Here is a 21,433-nt window from a genome sequence, read left to right as displayed (position 1 = left end):
ATTCATATGTTGAAGCCCGAACCTCCCATGTTGGATATTTGGAGACACAGCCTTTGAAGAGGTGATTAAGGTAAATGAGGCTGGTAAGGGTGGGGCCCTAGTCCCACATGACTGGTCTTCATAAGAAGTGAAAAGCACACCAGGGGTTTGCACACATGAAGAAAAGGCCACGTGAGGACATGTGGGAGCCAAGTAGAGAGGCCACCAGGGAAAACAAATGTGCTGGCACCTTGATCTTACATTTCCGGCCCCCAGAGCTGTGAGAAAATTTGGGCTTGTTTAAGCCACCCCATCTGGGGTATTTGGTGGTGGCAGCCGGAGCCTGAAGTGACAGCAGAGTATCGTTACAATACCACCCCCAACCCCTCACTTCCCACGGTTGGACACGGTGTCTGGAGTTGTACCAGGAGGTGCTAGGGATCGCATTCCTAGAAACATCAGATTTTACATTTTTATCTCATTTCTGACCCTGGAGAATAGACTTGTTTGATGGCAAGCCTGAATTGACATGCTGGGGCGCCTGGGGGGCTCTGTCGGTTGGGCAACTGACTTCGGCTCAGGTCAGAATCTCACAGTTCTTGAGTTCGAGCCCCATGTCGGGCTCTGTGCTGACAGCTCGGAGCCTGGAGCCTGCTTTGGATTCTGTGTCTCCCAATATCTCTGCTCCTCCCCCCGACTCATGCACACTCGCTCTCTCTCTCTCTCTCTCTCAAAAATAAACAAACATTAAAAAAAAGTTAAAAAAGAAATAAATTAGCATGCCAACATAATGTTTCTCAATGACCATTCAAATGTGATAATAAGCCCCAAGTTCATTCTGCCACACTAGCCTTTGTTGTTGTCTTCAACAATCTGAGGCCTCCTTCAAATATTTCCAAAAAGCCACTTTCCTGTAACCTGGCATAAATAGAGGCTCACTGGAGAGGCCAGCCGAGCCTCAGAAAGGGCCAGCTTCGGAAGCGAATTCGGAAGCTCAGACGTTTCTCTGAAGCTGGGTATTGGATTGTTCCGGTCACAGGAAGAAAGATTCGTGAGTTGTTCATCTTAAACAGGATGTCTTTAGTTGGGACCTGGTTTCGGGGCTTGTACTTTTCCAGAGTCTTTGAGGATACTTCCTCCCTCTGTCCTTTCAGGTGACAGCCTGAAGCCAGAATAAGGGAGCTCCGCGTCTTGTGCAATTAGTTATGCTCCTCCCGGGTTTGAATGAATGGCCTGTGTCTGCCGGGGCACGCTCGAAAGGCACAGCGCTAATGACACCCTGCACGTGACTGTAAGCTCAGACAGGTATCCTGTGTGCCAGCCCAGTGCACGGTCCTCCACGGTCAAAGTTCAGGCAGGCCCTTCTAACGAAGATGAAAAAATGGAATCTCAGCCAACTAAATATTTGAAGAGTACATTTCAGGGCTTAGTATAAGAACCCAGTGAGCGCCGTATGTATCACTCAAATTCTCGGTGAAGTGTCTGATGGGATTGAGCCTAGAAAGGTCTCATGTTCAACTACACATCCACCACCGGTTACAATGGCAACGCTACCCGCGCAGAAGTTTTAATATCAGGAGACCCGGTTTCAGACTGGAGCTCTCCCGCTGACGAGCGACGCGTCCTTGAGCAACTCATTTATGGGATAGCAGTTTAAGGGCTTGAGTTCTTGAGTCAAATGATGTGAGCTCACATTTTTAAAAACAAGATAATTTGACAACAGACCATGAGTTCACCCGGTCCAACCCCTTCGAAGACAAAAATGAGGAGACTAAAAAGTAAATAGCAGTAGACTAAACTTGGAGTCTCTTTGCACTTATGATGCTTTATCTACCACTACAAGTTCTATATAATAAATGTAGATTAATAATTGCTGTACACAGTGATAAAAATAAGCACGCCTTATGTTACACACGACGATCCACAGAGGTGACGGAGTTCCCGTTTAACAGACACTGCAGCACAGAGGGGTAACTGTTTGAACCAGGCAGCCAACCCAAGCCTCCTGGACATCCAAGCCTGTGCTCTTAACCCTTCACCTTAGTGCCTCTGCACGGGAAACTGGAATATCTGGACCCCATTACATGCTAGGCTGGCCAGTAACTGGGCATCCAACCCTGTCAAGTCTCCTGTCTTCCCTGGGCCTCATTTCCTTCATCTCTTAAACAACAGAAAAAAAGCACTGGACCACACAATCCCCTCCAGGGAGAATGTTTGCCTCTCCCAAGCCTCTAATCCTGGGATGCTATATTCCCAGCAGCTCCAAATTCAGGGGATCTTCCTCTTCCTCTTGCCAATAAAAGCAACTCATCCCATGCATAAATAAATAGAATTTACCATGTATTCCTCTATATGTTGTTGCATATTAAATACATTTAGAGACTCAAGTGGGGCGCCTGCCTGGCTCTGTCAGTAGAGCATACAACTCTTGATCTCAGGGTCGTGAGTTCGAGCCCCACGCTGGGGACAAAATTACCTAAAATAAATAAAAGTTAAAAAAAAATTGGGGAAGATGTCACAGACAAACCTAAATTTGGGATTGAGAAATCCAGGCTCTCATTTTACGAAAAGTGCATTTATTACCTATCTAACTGGATGCTTTAAAAAAAAAAAATCCATTATGTGAGGTTTCACTACAGCCCTGCAAATAGAAAAAGGAAACATTTTCTCAACCGCTTTAGTTTTGAGACCTTATGGTCCATCTGTCGCCACAGCACTGATTGTGATGTCAAAATTGCAATTAGTTACATTCAAGGATAATCAGGAAAAAGGCCAAGGTATTTGGAGTTCAGGCCTTGATAGCCCATGATTACTACACTGGTCGTGAAACAGGGATTTGCAAATCAGGAGACCTGGTCTCTGGCTATACCTCTGCCATTTGCTCGCCATGAACCTCGGGAGCTCGTTTAATGGAATAATTTAAGAGCGTGAGTTCTTGAGTTGCACGATGTGGGTTCGAATCCTGCCGCTGCCAGTTAACGTGGTCACAGCAGTGAACTTCCCTTAGCTGTAAATTGATAGCATGACCTGCCTGGACCAGGAAGGTGGTTGAAAGGAAATGTTTTTGAAAGGAAAATACTATGTCTTATTTAAGACATTGTATGTTATACAGCATTTATCAGAGGGCCTCCTTGCTGTTTAGTGCTCAGTGTTAGCTTTGATGAATGGCATCTGGATTTTCAATGAGGCTACCTTTACGTAAAGTTCTATGTTAACAGTCCCCTACGTTTCTACATCTTTAAAATCAGGATGCAAGTGTATATACCTCACGTGATTGCTGTTCAAAACCTGATGTGGGAGCCCAAAGAAAAGTGTTTTGTGAACTAAAAGCATTACATTACTCTTTGGCTAACATATGTAATCCGTTATTGTAAGATGATCTTGTATTAATTTTTAAATTTTTTTAATGTTAATTTAGTTTTTGAGAGACAGGGAGACAGAGCGTGAGCAGGGAGGGGCAGAGAGAGAAGGAGACACAGAACCTGAAGCAGGCTCCAGGCTCCGAGGTGTCAGCACAGAGCCCCAACGCGGGGCTTGAATTCACAAACCTTTATGAGATGATGACCTGAGTCGAAGTCGGATGCTTAACTGACTGAGCCACCCAGGCGCCCCTCTTGTATTAATTTTTTAAAATATCCTCTGAGTGCTTGGAACATATAAGGCACTGGACTAGGCAATGTGAAGAATAAAAATCAGATACGGGTTCTGGGCTTTCAAGGTACCAAAATCTCAGTAGAAGACACACAAGGTAGAAGATACTGGGTGCTCAGCCAGTACTTAAGAAGGAAGTCTCTGAAGTGAGCATTGAAGGACAGAAAGGATCTACACATAGGAAGATGAGAAGGGACAGAGAAGAAGACATCCCCAACATACAACAGTGAGCAGAGCAGGGTGGGAGGCAAGGGAAGACAACGAAGCCAGACTGTAGATGTTAAAGGCAGGAAGAGTAACTACCCCTCTTCCAATGGAAGATTATAGGGGATTAAAAAAGAGAGTCTGGAGAGGGTATGATGCTCAGTGAAATAAGTCAGACAGAGGAAGACAGATGCGATATGATTTTGTTTATGTGTGGAATCTAAAAAACAAACAAGAACAACACAAGAGAAACAGATACAGGTAACCAAGTCGTGGGTGGGGGGTGGAGGCGGATAAAACGGGTGACGGGGATCTAGAGGCGCAAACTTCCAGCTACAAAATAAGGCACAGGGGTGTAAAGCACAGCGTTAACTTTGGTGACAGAATGCTAATCTGCTTTTCACGGTGAGCATTTCATAACGTACGTAATTGTTAAAATACTACGTTGTACGTGTGCAACTAATATTAAATGTCTACTATACTTTGATTAAAAATAAAAATTTTAGGGGTGCCTGGGTGGCTCTGTCAGTTTGATTTCAGCTCAGGTCATGATCTCGCGGTTCGTGGGATCAAGCCCTGAGTCAGGTTCTGTGCTGACAGCACGGAGCCTGCTTGGGATCCTCTCTTTCCCTCTCTCTCTCTCTCTCTGTCCCACCCTGCTGGAGGGCATGTGCATGCTCTCGCTCCCTCTCAAAAGAAATAAATATTTAAATAAAATATAAATGTTCAAAATCAGAGTCTGGGTACAAAAGAGCTCGTGAAGAAGGAATGGACGCGACTGGTGTTCTTAAGCCTCTACTGTTACTGTTACGTGTCCGTGTTTCAGAAAGAAGGAAGAAAGCCCACAGACTCACACATCCATCTAGTTTAGCCTCATAAATCTCATCTTCGAAATCTTTTAACAGTCTGTCCCAAAGACCATCTTTTATCACAATACTACCAACTATGTTTTAGTTTCCTCTGAAGGCTTCGAAAAGTGTTTTGACTATTTCTATCTGTTCATGCTTTGGCTCTCTTCCCTTCATCTTCTGTGTACACATACCCGATCATAACCCACCCCTTAAACCCCAGCTCCATCAGGGAATCTCCCTCGATGATCTAGACCTTATCGATTCCTCTGCATGCTTCATTATGTATCTGTTTTATCAAACAGTAAAATGGGAGAAGTACTGGGGACCTAAGAGTAAAACGACAAGGTCCCCATTCTGGCTGGGGACATGGTTAATGCCATGGGTTTCCTCTTGTGTAAAATGAAAGGTTGTGCATAAGGTCACTTCCCATTATTCATTCAACAAATAAAATGAGCACCCACCTGTGCTAAGCTCTATCTTAGGTGCTGAGGATACAGCGAAGAAGGACAATGTATGTACCTATCTTTTTATGTATGTATGTATGTATATATGTATGTATGTATGTATCTATCTATCTACGATTGTCTCCCTTGAGTTCAGTGGTTCTCAAACTTTAGCTTGCATCAGAATCACCTGGGGGAGCTTACTAAAACCCAGATTTCTGTAAAGACACCCCATTCGCAAGAGAGTCTGGTGCAGCAGTCGTAGAGTAGGGCCCCAAATTTTAGCATTTCCCACATGTTTCTGGGCGATGCTCATGCTTCCAGTCCAGGGACCACACTCAGAGAACTTCTGCTCTAGTGGAATGTCTTTGTCTTTTTCACTGCTCTATTGCCAGTGCCTGGAATAAATGTTGATGGAATTAAAGAATATAAGGCATTTTGTTAATTGACAAAGGGGAATCTAGCTCTTTCCTTGCACGATGTTATAGTTTAGAAGGAAAATAATAATTCTACTAACAGGCAGAAGAGTTACTATCATCAGAAAGGGATAAGGGATGGTTTATATGCAAAGGCAAATGAACTCATTTCCATCCTAGAGGAAGGAAGGAAGAGGAAGGTCAGGGAGGACTTTGTGGAGGAATATATTTGATCTATTATTCCTTGGAGGGCCGGCCCATACACTTGTTTCAAAAATGCCAGTTATAATTAAAAAATATATTTTTAGTCACTCTCTTTGGAATCTGTCTTAATCTATGGTGAATCCTTTGTACTACTCTCCAAGTCTGCAGAATCTTCGCATTGTGATGTAAGTTTTGCTATTTGGAAATAGCTACATACCACATTTTTGCCAACTCTGCTCCGAAGGAGAGTTGATTTAGTTGCATAACTCTGTCCTTTGTCAAAAACAAGGTACGCTTTTGAGTTAAGGTATCAGCTTTGCAGTATGACCTAGAAATGGAGCCCTGAAACAATTTCAGGATAGGAGCTTAAAAATCACTTGGAACAATGGAAACCTCCATGGATTAAGTTTATCGTTTCCGAAGGTGATTAGTTTGAAGAACACCCCCATTTGTCCATATGTTCTGATGTGTTTGTTTAAGAGTGACTCTTAATATACATGGTATTTTGATTTACTGAAAGAGTCAACACTTAACCATGTAAGATACCAGGCACATTTTTTCTTCGGAGTATATGCCATGCTATAAATATCTAAAGTTTAAGCATTATGGGAACAAAGAAAGCAGTATAAAATGGTAGTTCTTCCAAAGTACATCTGTGAAAACCATGTATACGTACCAGGAAAGATCCACAGGTTTCTAACAGCTCTTAGTAATTCTGGGCCACTCAGCTAATAATAAATGTTGGTTTATGCATCCTGGGCATTGTGCTCGATCATACTGGTCCTTTATGAAGGGGATATAGCGAACCATTCTTCTAGCTTGGAACAAAAAGACTAAGGAAAATGTGGAAGACCTATGACAGAAAGCATACGCTTACAGTCATGGCTTCTCCCTGCTCGTTTGTCCCCAGACTCCCTCAGCCACTCTGCTCCCCCGTTGTTTGAGCCCAGGGTATCTTTGCTGTGGGATCAACATGTACTAGCTATGCCAGGTCAGCATTCACACAGTAACAGGCTTTTTTGAAAGACCTCCCGTATCTCATACAGAGGTACTCAATGAGCAACACAACAAAAGCACCTCAAGTCCAGTTGTTCAGATCAACGATTCTTAAAAGGGGCTCCCAACACCAGGGACCTCAGCAGAAGCTGAGAACCAGTTAGAAATGCAACCTCTCCAGTCCCACCCCAGAAACACTGAGTATGTTCAGAGGAGGTGGTGAGGCCCAGCCACCTGACTTAATGGGCCATGGGTCCAGGTGGTTCTGATGCATGCTATGGGGTGAGAGCCCTTAAGACACTGGCAACAGCAGTAAGGAAACTGGCAGACGAGCCATGCAACTGCTCATAAACTCGACAATTTATTTTAACAACCTCTTACCATCCTGATTACTACATGTAATACACACACACTTCTCCGCCCCAACCCTGCTTCACCTCCTATAAAAGAAGCACAGGGAAAAACCAACCATTACTAGCAGGTGGCTGTTCTGTTCCTTTGACAAGGAGTGAGGGAGGCAGAGAAACTGAAAGACTCCATACAAATCTGCTGTTTGCTCCTTTTCCTGCTTGCGTTCCTGCCAGGACCGGCACCCCCACATCACACACGCTGCACGGTGCAAACAGTGTGTGTCCTCCCTGTAAGGGACATGGAGTCAATGACTGCTCTACAATAGAAAACGTCCCAGGAAGGACCAGGAGAGGAGCCATCCCAGGGCAATTCCAGACCACGGAGCCGGACGTCCCCACGCGGGGACCCTGGCTCCGAGGAGTAACACGCGGGCCTTCGTCTTTGTTCTGACCAGTTCCTGGATGCCACACCCCAAACAAAGACGAGACCCCTGCTCCTTTCTGAGTCTCCCAGGGGCTCCGTCTGTACCTGCTTTCTCTGTACCTCTGGTAACCTCTGCTCTCACCTCCTGCTGGTTCATGTTTGATTTCCATCCTATATGAAGCCAAGGACCCTCTTGGCTGGTCTTGGGAACGCCCTCTGGGTCCTTGGACCCAGCCTGACAGCATCAGCAAGATTTTATTGAGTGATATAAATACACTTGGTCACTTGCAGATATGAGTTATCATGTGTTTAGTGAATAGCTATGTTCAAGTCTATTTTTAATAGACTATTAAAACACGTGAAGGCAAATGAATGCTTTGTCCTATATGTAACTAAACAGTCACAGTCATTTCAGATCTGTTCACTGGACTGTGATACTCAAACTTCATGACAAGTTTTGCAAGGGACTTAAAACTTCACAATCCCCTCAAAAGGCGTATGTAGAATAAAATGATTCTCTGCTTAGGGGTTAAGACTTAGGCTCTGGAAAAATGTAGTCCTTAGACATACAGTGTGACCCATACTTGTAACTTAATTTTTCTAAGTAACCACATTAAAAAAATGAAATGAGTGACATGAATATTAAACTATATTTTGTTTAATCCATCGTGTTAAAAATACCATTTCACCATGCAAACAATATAAAGTTTTTACTTTTAAAAAGTCTTCAAAATCTTGCACATGCAGGCCATCTCCATGAGGATGCCAAATTTTAACTAGAAATACCTGATGTTTTGTTTACACCTAATAAAATGTCATTGCAAAGGTAGATTTCACACCCAAGTTGTTGCACACATACTAAAAAGTTTTCAACAGCCTAACTAGATATCAGTTTTTATATTTAAATATAAAATAAGTAAAACTGTATTAAAAAAAGGGGGGGGAGGGGGAACCACAGGCCTAAAATGGTGTCTCTTAGACCCAGTTTCCAAACCCGGGTAATAATCTAATTGCAATTTCAGCCTCCCCAAGAAGGCAGCCCTAGGAAACTGGGTCAGCCAGGAAATTTTCCTTCCCGTCAGCACCAGGGAGTCTGTTCCCTGGGTCCTCTCCCTCCGCCAAAGAGAGATGAGGCCGTCTGCACCAGGAGACCCTAGGATACAGCCTTGTCTGGAACAATCCCTTTCTTTGGCATCAGCTTTCTTGCCCCACCCTCCTTCCGTAAAGAAAAAACCTGTACATCTCCTGGGAGGTGCCTCCTTGTTACAAGGGATGCCGCACAGGAACTAGGACAGACCAACCTGGTTAAGAATGCTGTGGCTTTTAGGGGGCCTGGCTGGCTTGGTCGGGAGAGCCCACACTCCCCGCCCCTTGAGCTCCGGTTGGAGCCCCACGCTGGCTGTAGACATTACTTTAAAAATTAAAGGACATTCCAGCTTTGCTCTTTCCCGACCGCTTAGCAAACGGCCTAGCCCGGCGCAAGCTCCACGCCTAACACCTGTTAAACGCCGCAGGCACAGCGGCAGCAGGGACGTGCCACTGGGCCGCGCCCTGCACCGGGGAGGGGGTGCAATCGTCGCCAGCCGTCTGCAGCGATCGGAAGCGATCCGAAAGCCTGCAGCGGGAGAGGGGCTGAAATGACTCATTTGCGCTCCGCAGCCCCGAGCCGCGCTGGCTCGCGAATCGCGCCTGTTCGTGTGGATTAACACGGCTAAGGAAGAGGGCGGCCCACGCGGGCTAGCCGCCCGCGGCCGCAGAGGCGCCTGGAAGCCCCTGTCCCCGCGACAGCGGGGCCTCGGCGGCTATTCTCCCCAAATGTTTTCCAAAACGGGGCTGTGGCTGTTGTCGTTCAAGGAGCAAATCCCCAACCGCTCGGAAACGCCTACGCTTTTACCCTCGCAGTCCCGGGTGGGGTTTTAAACAGGGCTTAAATAAAGCGGAGGGAGGAGGGACGGCTACCTGACTCGCTAACATCAGAACAGAGAAGCCGCCGCCCAGACCCGCTCACGGTTGGCGGTTTCCCGCCGGGCAAACGGAAGCAAAACCGCCCCTGACGTCACGGGAGGCGGGCGCTCCCCGTTACCATGGTGAAGCCCGAGCGGCCATCTTGACTGTGGTCAGCCTGCACCGGCCGCGGGAAGTCTTCACGATGAGACACGAGAAGGGAATCGTCCCTCTCGGAAATAAGGAACTGGCAGAATCACGAAAGACCAGAGGCACAAAGCATTAGCTAATGTAGGTAGAGGAGCACAGAGGCGGTGCGGCGTCCGCGGCTTTAGCGGAACGATTCGATCGGGCCCGCGGAGGGTTCCGCCCCGGAGCCCCAGAGCCGCTTCCGGTGCCCAGCGGAAGCGTGGGTCGCCAGAGGACGACTCTTGGAAAGAATCGGCTCTCCGCTGGGCGCCCAACCGGAATCATGTCGAGTTTAGCGGTGAGAGACCCGGCGATGGATCGGTCACTGCGTTCCGTGTTCGTGGGGAACATTCCGTATGAGGCAACCGAGGAGCAGCTGAAGGACATTTTCTCGGAGGTCGGTTCTGTGGTCAGTTTCCGGCTGGTGTACGACCGGGAGACGGGCAAGCCCAAGGGCTATGGCTTCTGCGAGTACCAGGACCAGGAGACCGCGCTGAGCGCCATGCGCAACCTCAACGGGCGCGAGTTCAGCGGCCGGGCGCTGCGGGTGGACAACGCGGCCAGCGAGAAGAACAAGGAGGAGCTCAAGAGCCTGGGGCCCGCGGCGCCCATCATCGACTCGCCCTACGGGGACCCCATCGACCCGGAAGACGCCCCCGAGTCCATCACCAGGGCGGTCGCCAGTCTGCCCCCCGAGCAGATGTTCGAGCTCATGAAGCAGATGAAGCTGTGCGTGCAGAACAGCCACCAGGAAGCGCGAAATATGCTGCTTCAGAACCCCCAGCTGGCCTATGCGCTGCTGCAGGCCCAGGTGGTGATGAGAATAATGGACCCGGAGATTGCTCTGAAAATCCTGCACCGCAAGATCCACGTCACCCCGCTCATCCCGGGCAAATCTCAGCCCGTGTCCGGCCCCGGCCCCGGCCCCGGCCCGGGGCTATGCCCGGGACCCAGCGTCCTGCTGAACCAGCAGAACCCGCCAGCCCCTCAGCCGCAGCATATGGCCAGACGGCCAGTGAAAGACATTCCTCCTCTGATGCAGACCCCTATCCAGGGCGGGATCCCAGCCCCGGGGCCGATGCCAGCTGCGGTTCCCGGACCCGGGCCTGGTTCCCTAACTCCCGGGGGAGGAATGCAGCCCCAGGTTGGGATGCCGGGCGTCGGCCCAGTGCCTTTAGAGCGGGGACAGGTGCAGATGTCGGATCCCCGAGCTCCTCTACCTCGTGGACCCATGACTGCCGGTGGCCTGCCTCCTCGAGGGCTGTTAGGAGATGCTCCAAACGACCCCCGTGGAGGGACTTTGCTTTCAGTCACTGGGGAGGTAGAGCCCAGAGGCTATCTTGGCCCACCTCATCAGGGCCCCCCCATGCACCACGCCTCTGGTCACGACGGCCGGGGCCCTTCCTCCCATGAGATGAGGGGAGGGCCATTAGCAGATCCCAGACTGCTAATTGGAGAGCCCAGAGGACCCATGATAGATCAAAGGGGTCTCCCAATGGATGGTAGAGGAAGTAGAGATTCTCGAGGGATGGAGACTCGAGCCATGGAGACGGAAGTCTTGGAGACCCGAGTAATGGAGAGAAGAGGAATGGAGACCTGTGCAATGGAAACCAGAGGGATGGAAGCGAGAGGCATGGATGGAAGAGGAATGGAGCTAAGGGGCCCTGGCCCCAGCTCCAGAGGCCCTATGACTGGTGGAATCCAGGGTCCTGGTCCCATTAATATGGGGGCAGGTGGTCCTCAGGGACCCAGACAGGTCTCGAGCATTTCAGGGGTGGGAAATCCTGGAGCGGGCATGCAGGGGGCAGGCATACAAGGAACGGGCATGCAGGGGGCGGGCATACAAGGAACGGGCATGCAGGGGGCGGGTATACAAGGAACAGGCATGCAGGGGGCGGGCATACAAGGAACGGGCATGCAGGGGGCGGGCATACAAGGAACGGGCATGCAGGGGGCGGGCATACAAGGAGTGGGCATGCAGGGGGCGGGTAAGCAAGGTGGAGGCCAGCCGAGCAGTTTTAGCCCTGGGCAGAGCCAGGTAACTCCGCAGGATCAAGAGAAGGCAGCTCTGATCATGCAGGTTCTCCAACTGACTGCAGATCAGATCGCCATGCTGCCTCCTGAGCAAAGGCAGAGCATCCTGATTTTAAAGGAACAAATTCAGAAATCTACTGGAGCTTCTTGAAAGGTCTTAGACAGTGTTTGGCAGTATTCTCAAAGTTTTTGTGTAGCATGGAGAATGGGTGCAAAAAGCTGACCGCTGCATCCCCACACTTGAATGATTAGGGTTTCCCTCCCAGAACCTTATTTCATCTTGTTGTCTTTGTATTTTTCTCTGTTTTCCTTTTTATTTTAATGGGGGTGGGGGTTGGGGGGAGTGGGTCTGTTCACTTTTATTCACTGTAAATATACAAAAATAACTCTGGACATGGTTATATTCTACCAAATAAGATTACAAAGAATAAGCAATATGAAAAGTGTCTACGGTATGTTAACTACATTTTTTAAATATTGAGTAAAACAATGTGACAACTGCACATAATACTAAAATATGACTTGTTAAGCTGGTAATGTACTAAGATAGTTTAAGATTCTTGGTTGTGTAAGAAAATAAAGAAGTTTACCTCAAAATTAGAAGATACATTTTTTGGTAAGCCGTTTAAAATACAAAATCCTATTTTGGGGACAGTAAGAATGCTGTCCTAGGTTAAACATTGTGAGAGTGTTTTGGGATATTTCAAAATGTTAGTGCTAACAGGGTAAGTCTCAACTTGCGGTATTAGAATTGTTTTTTTCCTAAAGCTATGCTACCTGAAAAATCCAGGAATGTACCTGGTGTGGCGTTTCATCATCTGACCAAACACCAGCAATATTGTGGCCTGGCCTGGAGAGTGATGACTTTGCTGGGACAGTTCTGGGATCAGCCCGGTTACCGAAGTCGGCTCCGATTAGACTCTGTATCTCTCAGTACCTTCCCGTTTCTCCCTAATTTTCAAGCCCTGAATATGAATCTTAAGTAATCCTCTCCCATCCTTTCTAAAAATCAGTGTCTAGGGACGTGATCTGGGTGAGTTGTACACATCCACTGGACTTCTCATAAATAGAGAGCTTCGTGCAGTCAAGTTCTCAGTTTCCTGGTGACTAGCTTCCATACACAGATGGCATCCATGTGGTCAGCCAGGGTGGGTGGGGACTTCACAATCTTAGTCTCTCCAATGTTTAACATGCCTTTTAGTTTTCTTACTTACAGATCTACTTATCTATCCCCGTGTTATTGGAATAATTGTGATATCTTATAGCCTGAATTCTGTGCTCAGCTAGTTATTAACTCACTTTTTAGATTTTAAAAGTAACAAAGCTATTTAGTCCAGTACACATACCCAAGAGAGAGATTTAAAAATCACTAGGAAGGTGGGGCTTAGCACATTTTGTTTAGAGCTATTGCCTAGTTTATTTTTAAGCCTTGAGGATGTGGATACATAAAAATTTGTGTCATAGACCGAATAATAATTAACAGAAGCACAAACACCCAAATGTGTTTGGTCACATAACCAGGTGGTCTTAACTCCGGAGAAGAAAACCAATGTCAAGTAATAGAGGAAAAAATAGCATTTAATACAAGGAGAGAGCTGAGATTTGGAAACTGAATTTTTCCTCTTATAAGGTTTTTGTGTCTTACACGGGTGCCTCACTCTTTTTTTACAAAGGTTTCTTCCTTGTGCTATTTCCTGTCTATTCGTTTTTTATTGTTTTTCATACTGTTCCCTTTCCCCTGTTTTCTCTGTGCTTCCTCCATATTGGAGAGGACAACTCTCCCTTCCATATATGCTAGTTCTGGTTAATACTCATTCACAGAGTTGGCTTGATTGCTTGGAAGTTAAAAATGCTTTATCCCAAAGCTTTCACTGAAGGGCTCTCCCTGAAAACTTAGACGTTCCACTCTCTGTTGTAGTTAAACCTGCATCGTTCAATGCAGACTGAATAAAAGGGATGTAAAATTAAGGATGACTTTAGTATCTGATTTTTAATGAATGAATTACCCAAAAGAAGTCTATTTTGAGAAATCCATGGGTCTGAATACCTTTCTCCCCTTTAAATGAAAAAGGCAAACAAAAACAACAAACAATTTGCAGGCATGGATGGAAATCCCTTTCTTAGATCCACTATCTGTATAGTTACATGGCTGAAATAACAAAAGACATTATTCCATGGTTGGTATCGATAGCAACATCTTGGTGCACGTCCAGATACTGGGCTTCCTTCCGCTTATGTTCCCCACAAAGAACCATCCTCTGCATGCCAGGAAGACCTTATAGGTACCGTCATAACTGACGGCACATGTTACGTTGCAGTGCTCGATTTTACTTTGTCCTCTACCCACCCCCCTCCCCCCCACCCCGCCCTTTTAACGGACCAGGAACTCTACAGAGGGACCATCATTTCTGTACCCGCTACACCAAAACCAGGTGCGAAGGAAGGACAAAACCTTCTTACCAGTCTTGGGGAGGTGGGGGGGAATCCCATTAAGAGCACATAAAGTTCCCCCAAAACATTTAGATTCCACACAGAACAGATGAGCTGTACAACTAGTTACATTAGAAAATAAATTAGTAATAGGTAATAGAAACAATCTCCTTTGCTCTGATAAGGTAGGTTCTCCTCACCCAGTTCTCTCACTACTGATGGATGGAGCCTCATTTCGTTTGATGGTGATGCAAGCAATACAATACATGTCTGCTACAATCAGAATCCCAGCTGTTTTACTCCATACCCACTGGTTACAACCCTTTACATCCTGCATTTCCCCAAATATGGATAGGCTATAAATGCAATCACAAACTCATTCATTAGAACGATGCTTAAAGATGGTGGGGTGAAACCCTGATTTGTAAATACCTTTTTAGGGCTTATTCCTTTTGAGCAGTTTGTTTGTTGGGAATATGAAATGGGCAACTTTAATCAGTGTCTGCCTATTAGCCATTCCCCTCTTACATTACTGATGATTAATATCAAGATGTGTTTTAATGTCTGCTGATGTTCCAGGACTTCTAATTTTTTTTTAATGTTCATTTATCTTTGAGAGAGAAAGAGAGAGAGCACAAGCAGGGGAGGGGCAAAGAGAGAGGGAGACACAGAAATCTGAAGCAGGCTCCAGGCTCTGAGCTGTCAGCACGGAGCCCAATGCGGGGCTTGAACTCAAGAACCATGAGATCATGACCTGAGCTGAAGTCGGCCTGTTAACTGACTGAGCCACCCAGGCTCCCCAGGACTCCTAATTGTAAGAGTTATTTGATAAGATACAAGCCAATATGAAACCCAGGTGAAGGTAAGCTAATCTAATAAAGATCATGTATGATTTTTGAACTACTCTTTGCAGAATTCTAATGGTAAAAAAGCTTAAAAACAACAACAAAACAAACCAAAAGCCTTAATATCTCAATTTGCAAAGCTGATTGCTTTCCCATGTTCTGAAGGGACACTGACTAAGCACAGGGACCCCAATTTCCTATGGTGTGTCCGGTCTTCCTCCCAGGACTGATGAAGTGTAAGGGTAATTATATGCAGCAACCTACCGCGCCAGGGAAAAGTGAGTTATCAGTCACATCTCAGTCCGCTCACAATATATCAGCCTCTTGCGGCTCTATATTGTCAGCTAATGTCTAGACAGACTTCTGGTTGACTTGCTCTCATCAGTCTCTGGTCAAGAATGGTCTACAGTCAAGAACTACTGCGTTTTAAGGCAATTACTATACTTAAAAGCATATAATTAATATTAACTTTAATACTATGAATATGATATTGGTATATATTTTGCTAATATGTTCCATACATATGCATACTGCAAATCTTCACTACATCTTTTTTTTTAAATTTTTTTTTTAACGTTTTATTTATTTTTGAGACAGAGAGACAGAGCATGAATGGGGGAGGGGCAGAGAGAGAGGGAGACACAGAATCGGAAGCAGGCTCCAGGCTCTGAGCCATCAGCCCAGAGCCCGACGCGGGGCTCGAACTCACGGACCGCGAGATCGTGACCTGAGCCAAAGTCAGACACCCAACCGACTGAGCCACCCAGGCGCCCCTACATCTTTTAATATTTTCATTGGCTTTTATGCACCTTCAAACAAACACTTACTCCTTTGGTGGAAAATTGAGCATTACAAATATTCACATTACAAACTGCCTTTTACATAAGGTGTTAACTAGCCTGTTTCTTCTTTTTAAAATGTTGTTTGTTTATTTATGAGAAAGAGAGAGAGAGAGAGAGAGAGAGAGAGAGAGAGAGAGAGAGAGAGAGAGAGAGAGAACGCGTGCACGCACGCAAGCAGGGGAGGGGCAGAGAGAAAGAGGGAGACACAGGATCCGAAGTGGGCTCCAGGCTCTGAGCTATCAGCGCAGAGCCCGATGTGGGGCTTCAAACTCACGAACTGTGAGATCATGACCTGAGCCGAAGTCGGACACTTAACCAAATGATCCACCCGGGTGCCCCTAGCATGTTTCTTCTTGATATTTTTCTACCTCAGTTTAAACCTTATGTCAGTAAAGGACCTAAATTGCATCAAAGGTGACATTAGGGTAGCACTGTCAAAAATAACAAACATATGATTATTAAATACTGTACATAAAAATACTGAAGTATTATCCTAGAAAAACAAGTTGAAGTATTCCGTTAAGGACAATTCTTGGTAAATAGGAGTTAATTTAGGTGCCAAAGGTAGGTAACTAATTATCAAAGACCTAGAATAAAATACACATTTTCAGCCATAATTGCTTTTATGTGATTCAGTATATATTGACTCTGCAGACACTGGAAATCAATCCCATATATCCTGAAGGTTGGTCCTTTAAAAAAAGCAAATCGTGGGGCTCCTGGGTGGCTTGGGGTGTCTGGGTGGCTCAGTCAGCTGAGCATCTGACTTTGGCTCAGGTCATGATCTCTCAGTTTGTGAGTTCGAGCCCCTCGTCGGGCTCTGTGCTGACAGCTCAGAGCCTGGAGCCTGCTTCGGACTCTGGGTCTCCCTCTCTCTCTGCCCCTCCCCTGCTCACATTCTGTCTCTCTCTGTCTCTCTATCTCTGTCAAAAATAAATAAGCATGAAAAAAATTTTTAACAAAAAAATAAATAAAGCTAATTGGTTTGATGACTTATTTGCCTATCACGAAAGTACAGTGGATTATCTCTTGGGCAGCAAGCCATGAAATCAGCAGTTACCCCGCACAATTATTTTGTCTCTCCACTTAATTAGCTGTTTTAATCAAAACTCTGCCTCCTTCCATTACTAATATTATTCAGTAATTCTATTGCAAAAGTCTGAGCCACTTCTGTGTACCTTCCCGCCTTTGCTCCACTCACCTTGCTGCCTGGAGTGAACATGTGGCCAACTGCCACATTTGTTTATGAATCTATCTCTTTACCCCCGGACATTGCACAGAACACAGAACACCTGCTATAGCTCAGTCGCCGACTTCCTTTGCCTTAACGTTCACTTTTGATAACATTCAAAGCACGGACCACATTAACAATCATATATTTGGGTTAATAATGTGATGAAATGGCCTCAGTGAGGCTTGTTTGGTGCATTAACATCCACAAAATCACACTCTATGTCCCAAACATCACCCTTATTCACATGTTAAGTAATACAGTGACATAAAGAAGAAGAGATTCAAGCATTTCCAGATGCAAACCTGGCTCTATGAGCATAAACACAACCACCGCCTATTACTAGGATATAATTCCTGTCTTAAGATAAGCCTATACCCAAAATGTTTTTATATTTCTGTGCATGCCAGTCCACAGAGAAAAAGATCCTTGTCTATTTTAAAGAAGAGGCGAATTACACTGTTGAAATCTCTGGAAGCAACTACTTTTGCCCTTCCTGCCATCAATGTTGTCAGTTTTGTCCTTCAGAGGCTCTGAATATCTTTGGACAAGGGACCCCCATCTGTGACCTGTGGGTCAACGGAGCCTGCAGATATTTTGTGGGTGACCTGCCCAACATCTCAAAATGTTGAATTTGAGTGCATTTGCGCGCCACATGTATTCTCCAACGTGGCCACGGGCCCAGCCTCAGGTGTGATTCACACAGTGGCTTGCCAGGCCCTGTAATACTCTGAGCTTACCATTCCTGTTATACTCTGCAAAAACGGAGCTTGAGATTCAATTGAAATTTTTAGTGTCGAGCTTGACAAACGTGAACTAGAAAAACGGTTGAGCCACTGGTTCAGCAAGTAAAGTTCTGCAAAATCAATCAACCGACCAACCAGACATATGAACATCCAGAACAGCAAAAAAAGGTAGGGCACTTTTTAAATTCCTAGCTTTTCATGAAGCATACGGAGCAGAAAAATATCCTAGAATGCTAACCCGCTGTCTACCTTTCTCCCACAACTCTTTTGCATTTTTCACAAATATTAAGCCAAAAGGGCAACATGTTTTTCAATCCAAAAATCTATAAAATGAGAACCATATATATAATACTAAATGCCAACAGCTCTGGAATGGACTTATGTATAGCATACCTGGTAAAAACAAAGTTCTTTAATTGATCTGTTATTAATTGAAAAGAACCCACCATGTAATGTCCACAGAGAAGCCACACTGATTAAAAAAGTGGTAACAAAAAGTCAGATCATGCCATTCCCTTGTTTAAAGCCTCTTGTGAGTCACTTTGCTCTTAGAATAAAATCCCATATCCTTACCGTGTACCATAAGGCCCCAAGCCAATCTCACGTGCTAACTTTGGGCCCCTGGCTCACTGCTGTGGCTCCTTTGGGCCTAGCATCGCTTCCTTGAATTCATGGGCTCATTTTCATCTCTCAGCTTTATACTTGGAAGTTCTCTTACCCCACTCTTTCCCCAGGCCTCTGAGGGGCTAGTTCATTCTCTTTCCCGAGGCTTTAACTTCCATATCACTTTACTCAGGGAGGCTTTTCTTGAACATCCCAGTTCAAATGTTCTCCCCATTCTCTCGTTTCCTTGCCTTACTTGTTTTTTTTTTTTTTTTAATGTTTGTTTTTTGAGAAAGAGAAAGAGAGTGAGCATGAGTGGGGAGGGGCAGAGAGAGAGGGAGACACAGAATCCGAAGCAGGCTCCAGGCTCCGAGCTGTCAGCACAGAGCCTGATACAGGGATCCAACCTATGAGTCGTGAGAGCACGACCTGAGCCGAAGTTGGACGCTTAACCAATTGAGCCACCCAGGCACCCCTCTTACTTGTTTTTAAACAATGGCTCTCTTAGCTGAGCACGACTTACCACCAATCCATGCCTTCCAATCCTTTTGTCAAACATGATTATATACATGAGACAAACTTGCTGGTTACCATTCATGAGTTACTCTTCATTACGGCCATGTTACATTTATGGTGTCGATTGTGTCTGTTCCCAAATTTATGCTGGTTGCACTCCTGCTATAATACACAGATAAGGCTATAGGCATAGGCAGAGTTGTATAGATATAGGTATGTAGCACGTGTGTATAATATGGAATATGATGGCAAAAAATAAAAGGCTGTTTCTATGAAATCTGTTGAGGTAGGAAAGTCACTCTACCTACAGCGAGCTTATAATTCCTGTTATACTCTGCAAAAACAGAGCTTTTGATTCAATTGGAATTTTGTGTCTAGCTTGACAAATGTGAACCACAAAAACAGTTGAGCCACCGGTTCAGCAAGTAAAATTCTGCAGAATCGATCAACCAACCAAACATATGAACATCCAGAACAACAAAAAAAGGTATGGCATTTTTAAAATTCCTAGCTTTTCATGAAGTATAACGGTCCATCCCTGCTGTTTTTCTGTGAGGCCCCATATACTCATGTTCTGTATGTTGCCTCTAAATAAACTAAAGAAGCTCTGTTCCCACCTCAGAGGGGAAGCAAGTAATCATTCTCTGAGTTTTGCCTATGCCCCAAACACCTGGTAATGTCCAAAAAGAGCCAGATCCTGAACATGTTACGGGACATTAGCTTTGAACAAACCTTGGCTGACGCCAGCATCGATACCCCTGCCTCGGGTAACTTATGGAATAACCTTTATTATTCACCTGGTCCTCGCTTCTGATGGGACCTTACCCTGGGTTCCTGGAGGGACACGTACCCTAGACCTCTTCCCATACAAACCCCTAGCCCCAAGCAACAACGAGACTCATTTTCCTTTCCTCTCCAGATCTCCCGGACACTCTGTCCGCTATTTTGTGTCACTTACACTATTCAACAAACCATTTCCACCTCCTCTGGTTTACATTTGATTTCTGTCCTGCATTGACTGGTCCAACAGGATCTTCCCCTGGGTTCTTGGACCCCGCCTGCCTGCATCACTGTGATGAATACACGTCCATCACGTCAGCTGTGTTTGTTCATAAAGCAGCTTGTGCCAATTTCACTCATTTTTGTAATGCATGTAAAGACAGACATAGATACTTTACTTATGTGAATGTCAAAAACATTATTTCTATGAAAACTAGGTAGAATGTCTTAAAAAGATTTGACAAAGCCAAGTGGTTGAAAAGGGATTATTAAATTTGATGGGGGCAAGATGACTGAAAAAATACTTGAAAAAAAAATCTCTGAGATTTACATTTAGGTCCTCAAAGTACTTGCAAGTGTCTCAACCCTTGGCACACTTGAAAGAAAGGTTGAAACTGATCATCGTAGACAAAGCATTACATCAAAACCTTCAGTTTTCTTGCATTAGTTTCTTAGGTACTGGAGGGAGAAAGATCCTTGAGGAACTGTAATCTGAAGTTTGGTATCACAGTTGTTTTTCCTCCAACTCCGCAGGGCTTACCCGGGAAACATACCAACAGGCCCCCATTCTAGACCTCCTCCTTCTGCCCTTGCCTGCTGTTATATGCTCAAGGACACGGAGTGCGCTTTCAACTCTTGCTAATGATGGGTTGCCTGGGTGGCTCAGTTGGTTAAGCTTCCAACTCTTGGTTTTGGTTCCAGTCATGATCTCACTCACGGTTCATGAGATCCAGCCCCATGCTGTTAGCACAGAGCCTGCTTGGGATTCTCTCTCTCACTTTCATGTGCTCTCTCTCTCAAAATAAATAAATAGACTTTAAAAGATGAATAAATAAAATAAACTCTTGCTACTGAAAACATGGTCCTTGGACCCACAGCATCAGCATCACTGGGAAGCCTCTTAGAAATGCAGAATGTGAAGCCCACCCCAGACTAGCCACATCGGAATCTGCATTTAATAAGATCTGCAGGTGATTCACATATAAACAAACGTTTGAGAAGCATTGCTTAAGCCTAATTTTAAAATACATAAAACTGGGAGAAAAAAAGGAATTTAACAATATTATGATGAATAGAAAGGCTTGAGCATGGGGGGAGGATGTTACCAAACCTTATTATTATTTTTTTAAATTTCTATTTAAATTCCAGGGAGTGAACATACAGTGTAATATTAGTCTCAAGAGTACAACATAGTAATTCAACACTTCCAGACATCACCCTGTGCTCATCATGACAAGTGCATTCCTTAATCTCCATCATGGATTTCAACTATCCCCCACCCACCTCCCCTCTGGTGACCATCAGTGTGTTCTCTGTAATTAGGAGTCTGTTTCTTGGTTTGCCTCCCTCCTTTATCCCCTTTGCTTTGTTGTTTTGTTTCTTAAATTCCCCATATGAGTGAAATCATATGATATTTGCCTTTCTCTGACTTATTTGGCTTAAAACAATTCTCTCTCTCTCTATATATATATATGTATATATATATATATATATATATACATATATATAATATATCACATCTTCTCTATCCGTTCA

The 21,433-nt window shown here is 45.2% G+C and overlaps 2 protein-coding genes and 1 long non-coding RNA gene across 6 annotated transcripts in view; 1 reads left to right on the top strand and 2 right to left on the bottom strand.

Annotated features, from left to right (window-relative positions):
• PRKG1 (protein kinase cGMP-dependent 1) overlaps positions 1-21,433 on the bottom strand; it is a 1,269,228-nt gene that overhangs the window by 559,391 nt on the left and 688,404 nt on the right. The window lies entirely within an intron of this gene.
• LOC131493696 (uncharacterized) lies at positions 1,964-7,843 on the bottom strand. The gene is made up of 3 exons (XR_009252802.1): positions 7,214-7,843; positions 6,425-6,601; positions 1,964-2,455 (listed from the first exon to the last, which is right to left on the bottom strand). It is a non-coding gene; the product is annotated as an uncharacterized LOC131493696 (long non-coding RNA).
• CSTF2T (cleavage stimulation factor subunit 2 tau variant) lies at positions 9,611-12,282 on the top strand. Its single transcript, XM_058698347.1, has one exon. The coding sequence runs from the start codon at positions 9,935-9,937 to the stop codon at positions 11,834-11,836; it is 1,902 nt and encodes a 633-aa protein (XP_058554330.1). The 5' UTR covers positions 9,611-9,934; the 3' UTR covers positions 11,837-12,282.

This window comes from Neofelis nebulosa, chromosome 13, assembly GCF_028018385.1.
Source record: "Neofelis nebulosa isolate mNeoNeb1 chromosome 13, mNeoNeb1.pri, whole genome shotgun sequence".
NCBI lineage: Eukaryota > Metazoa > Chordata > Mammalia > Carnivora > Felidae > Neofelis > Neofelis nebulosa.
This window is presented reverse-complemented; position numbering and strand designations above follow the sequence as displayed.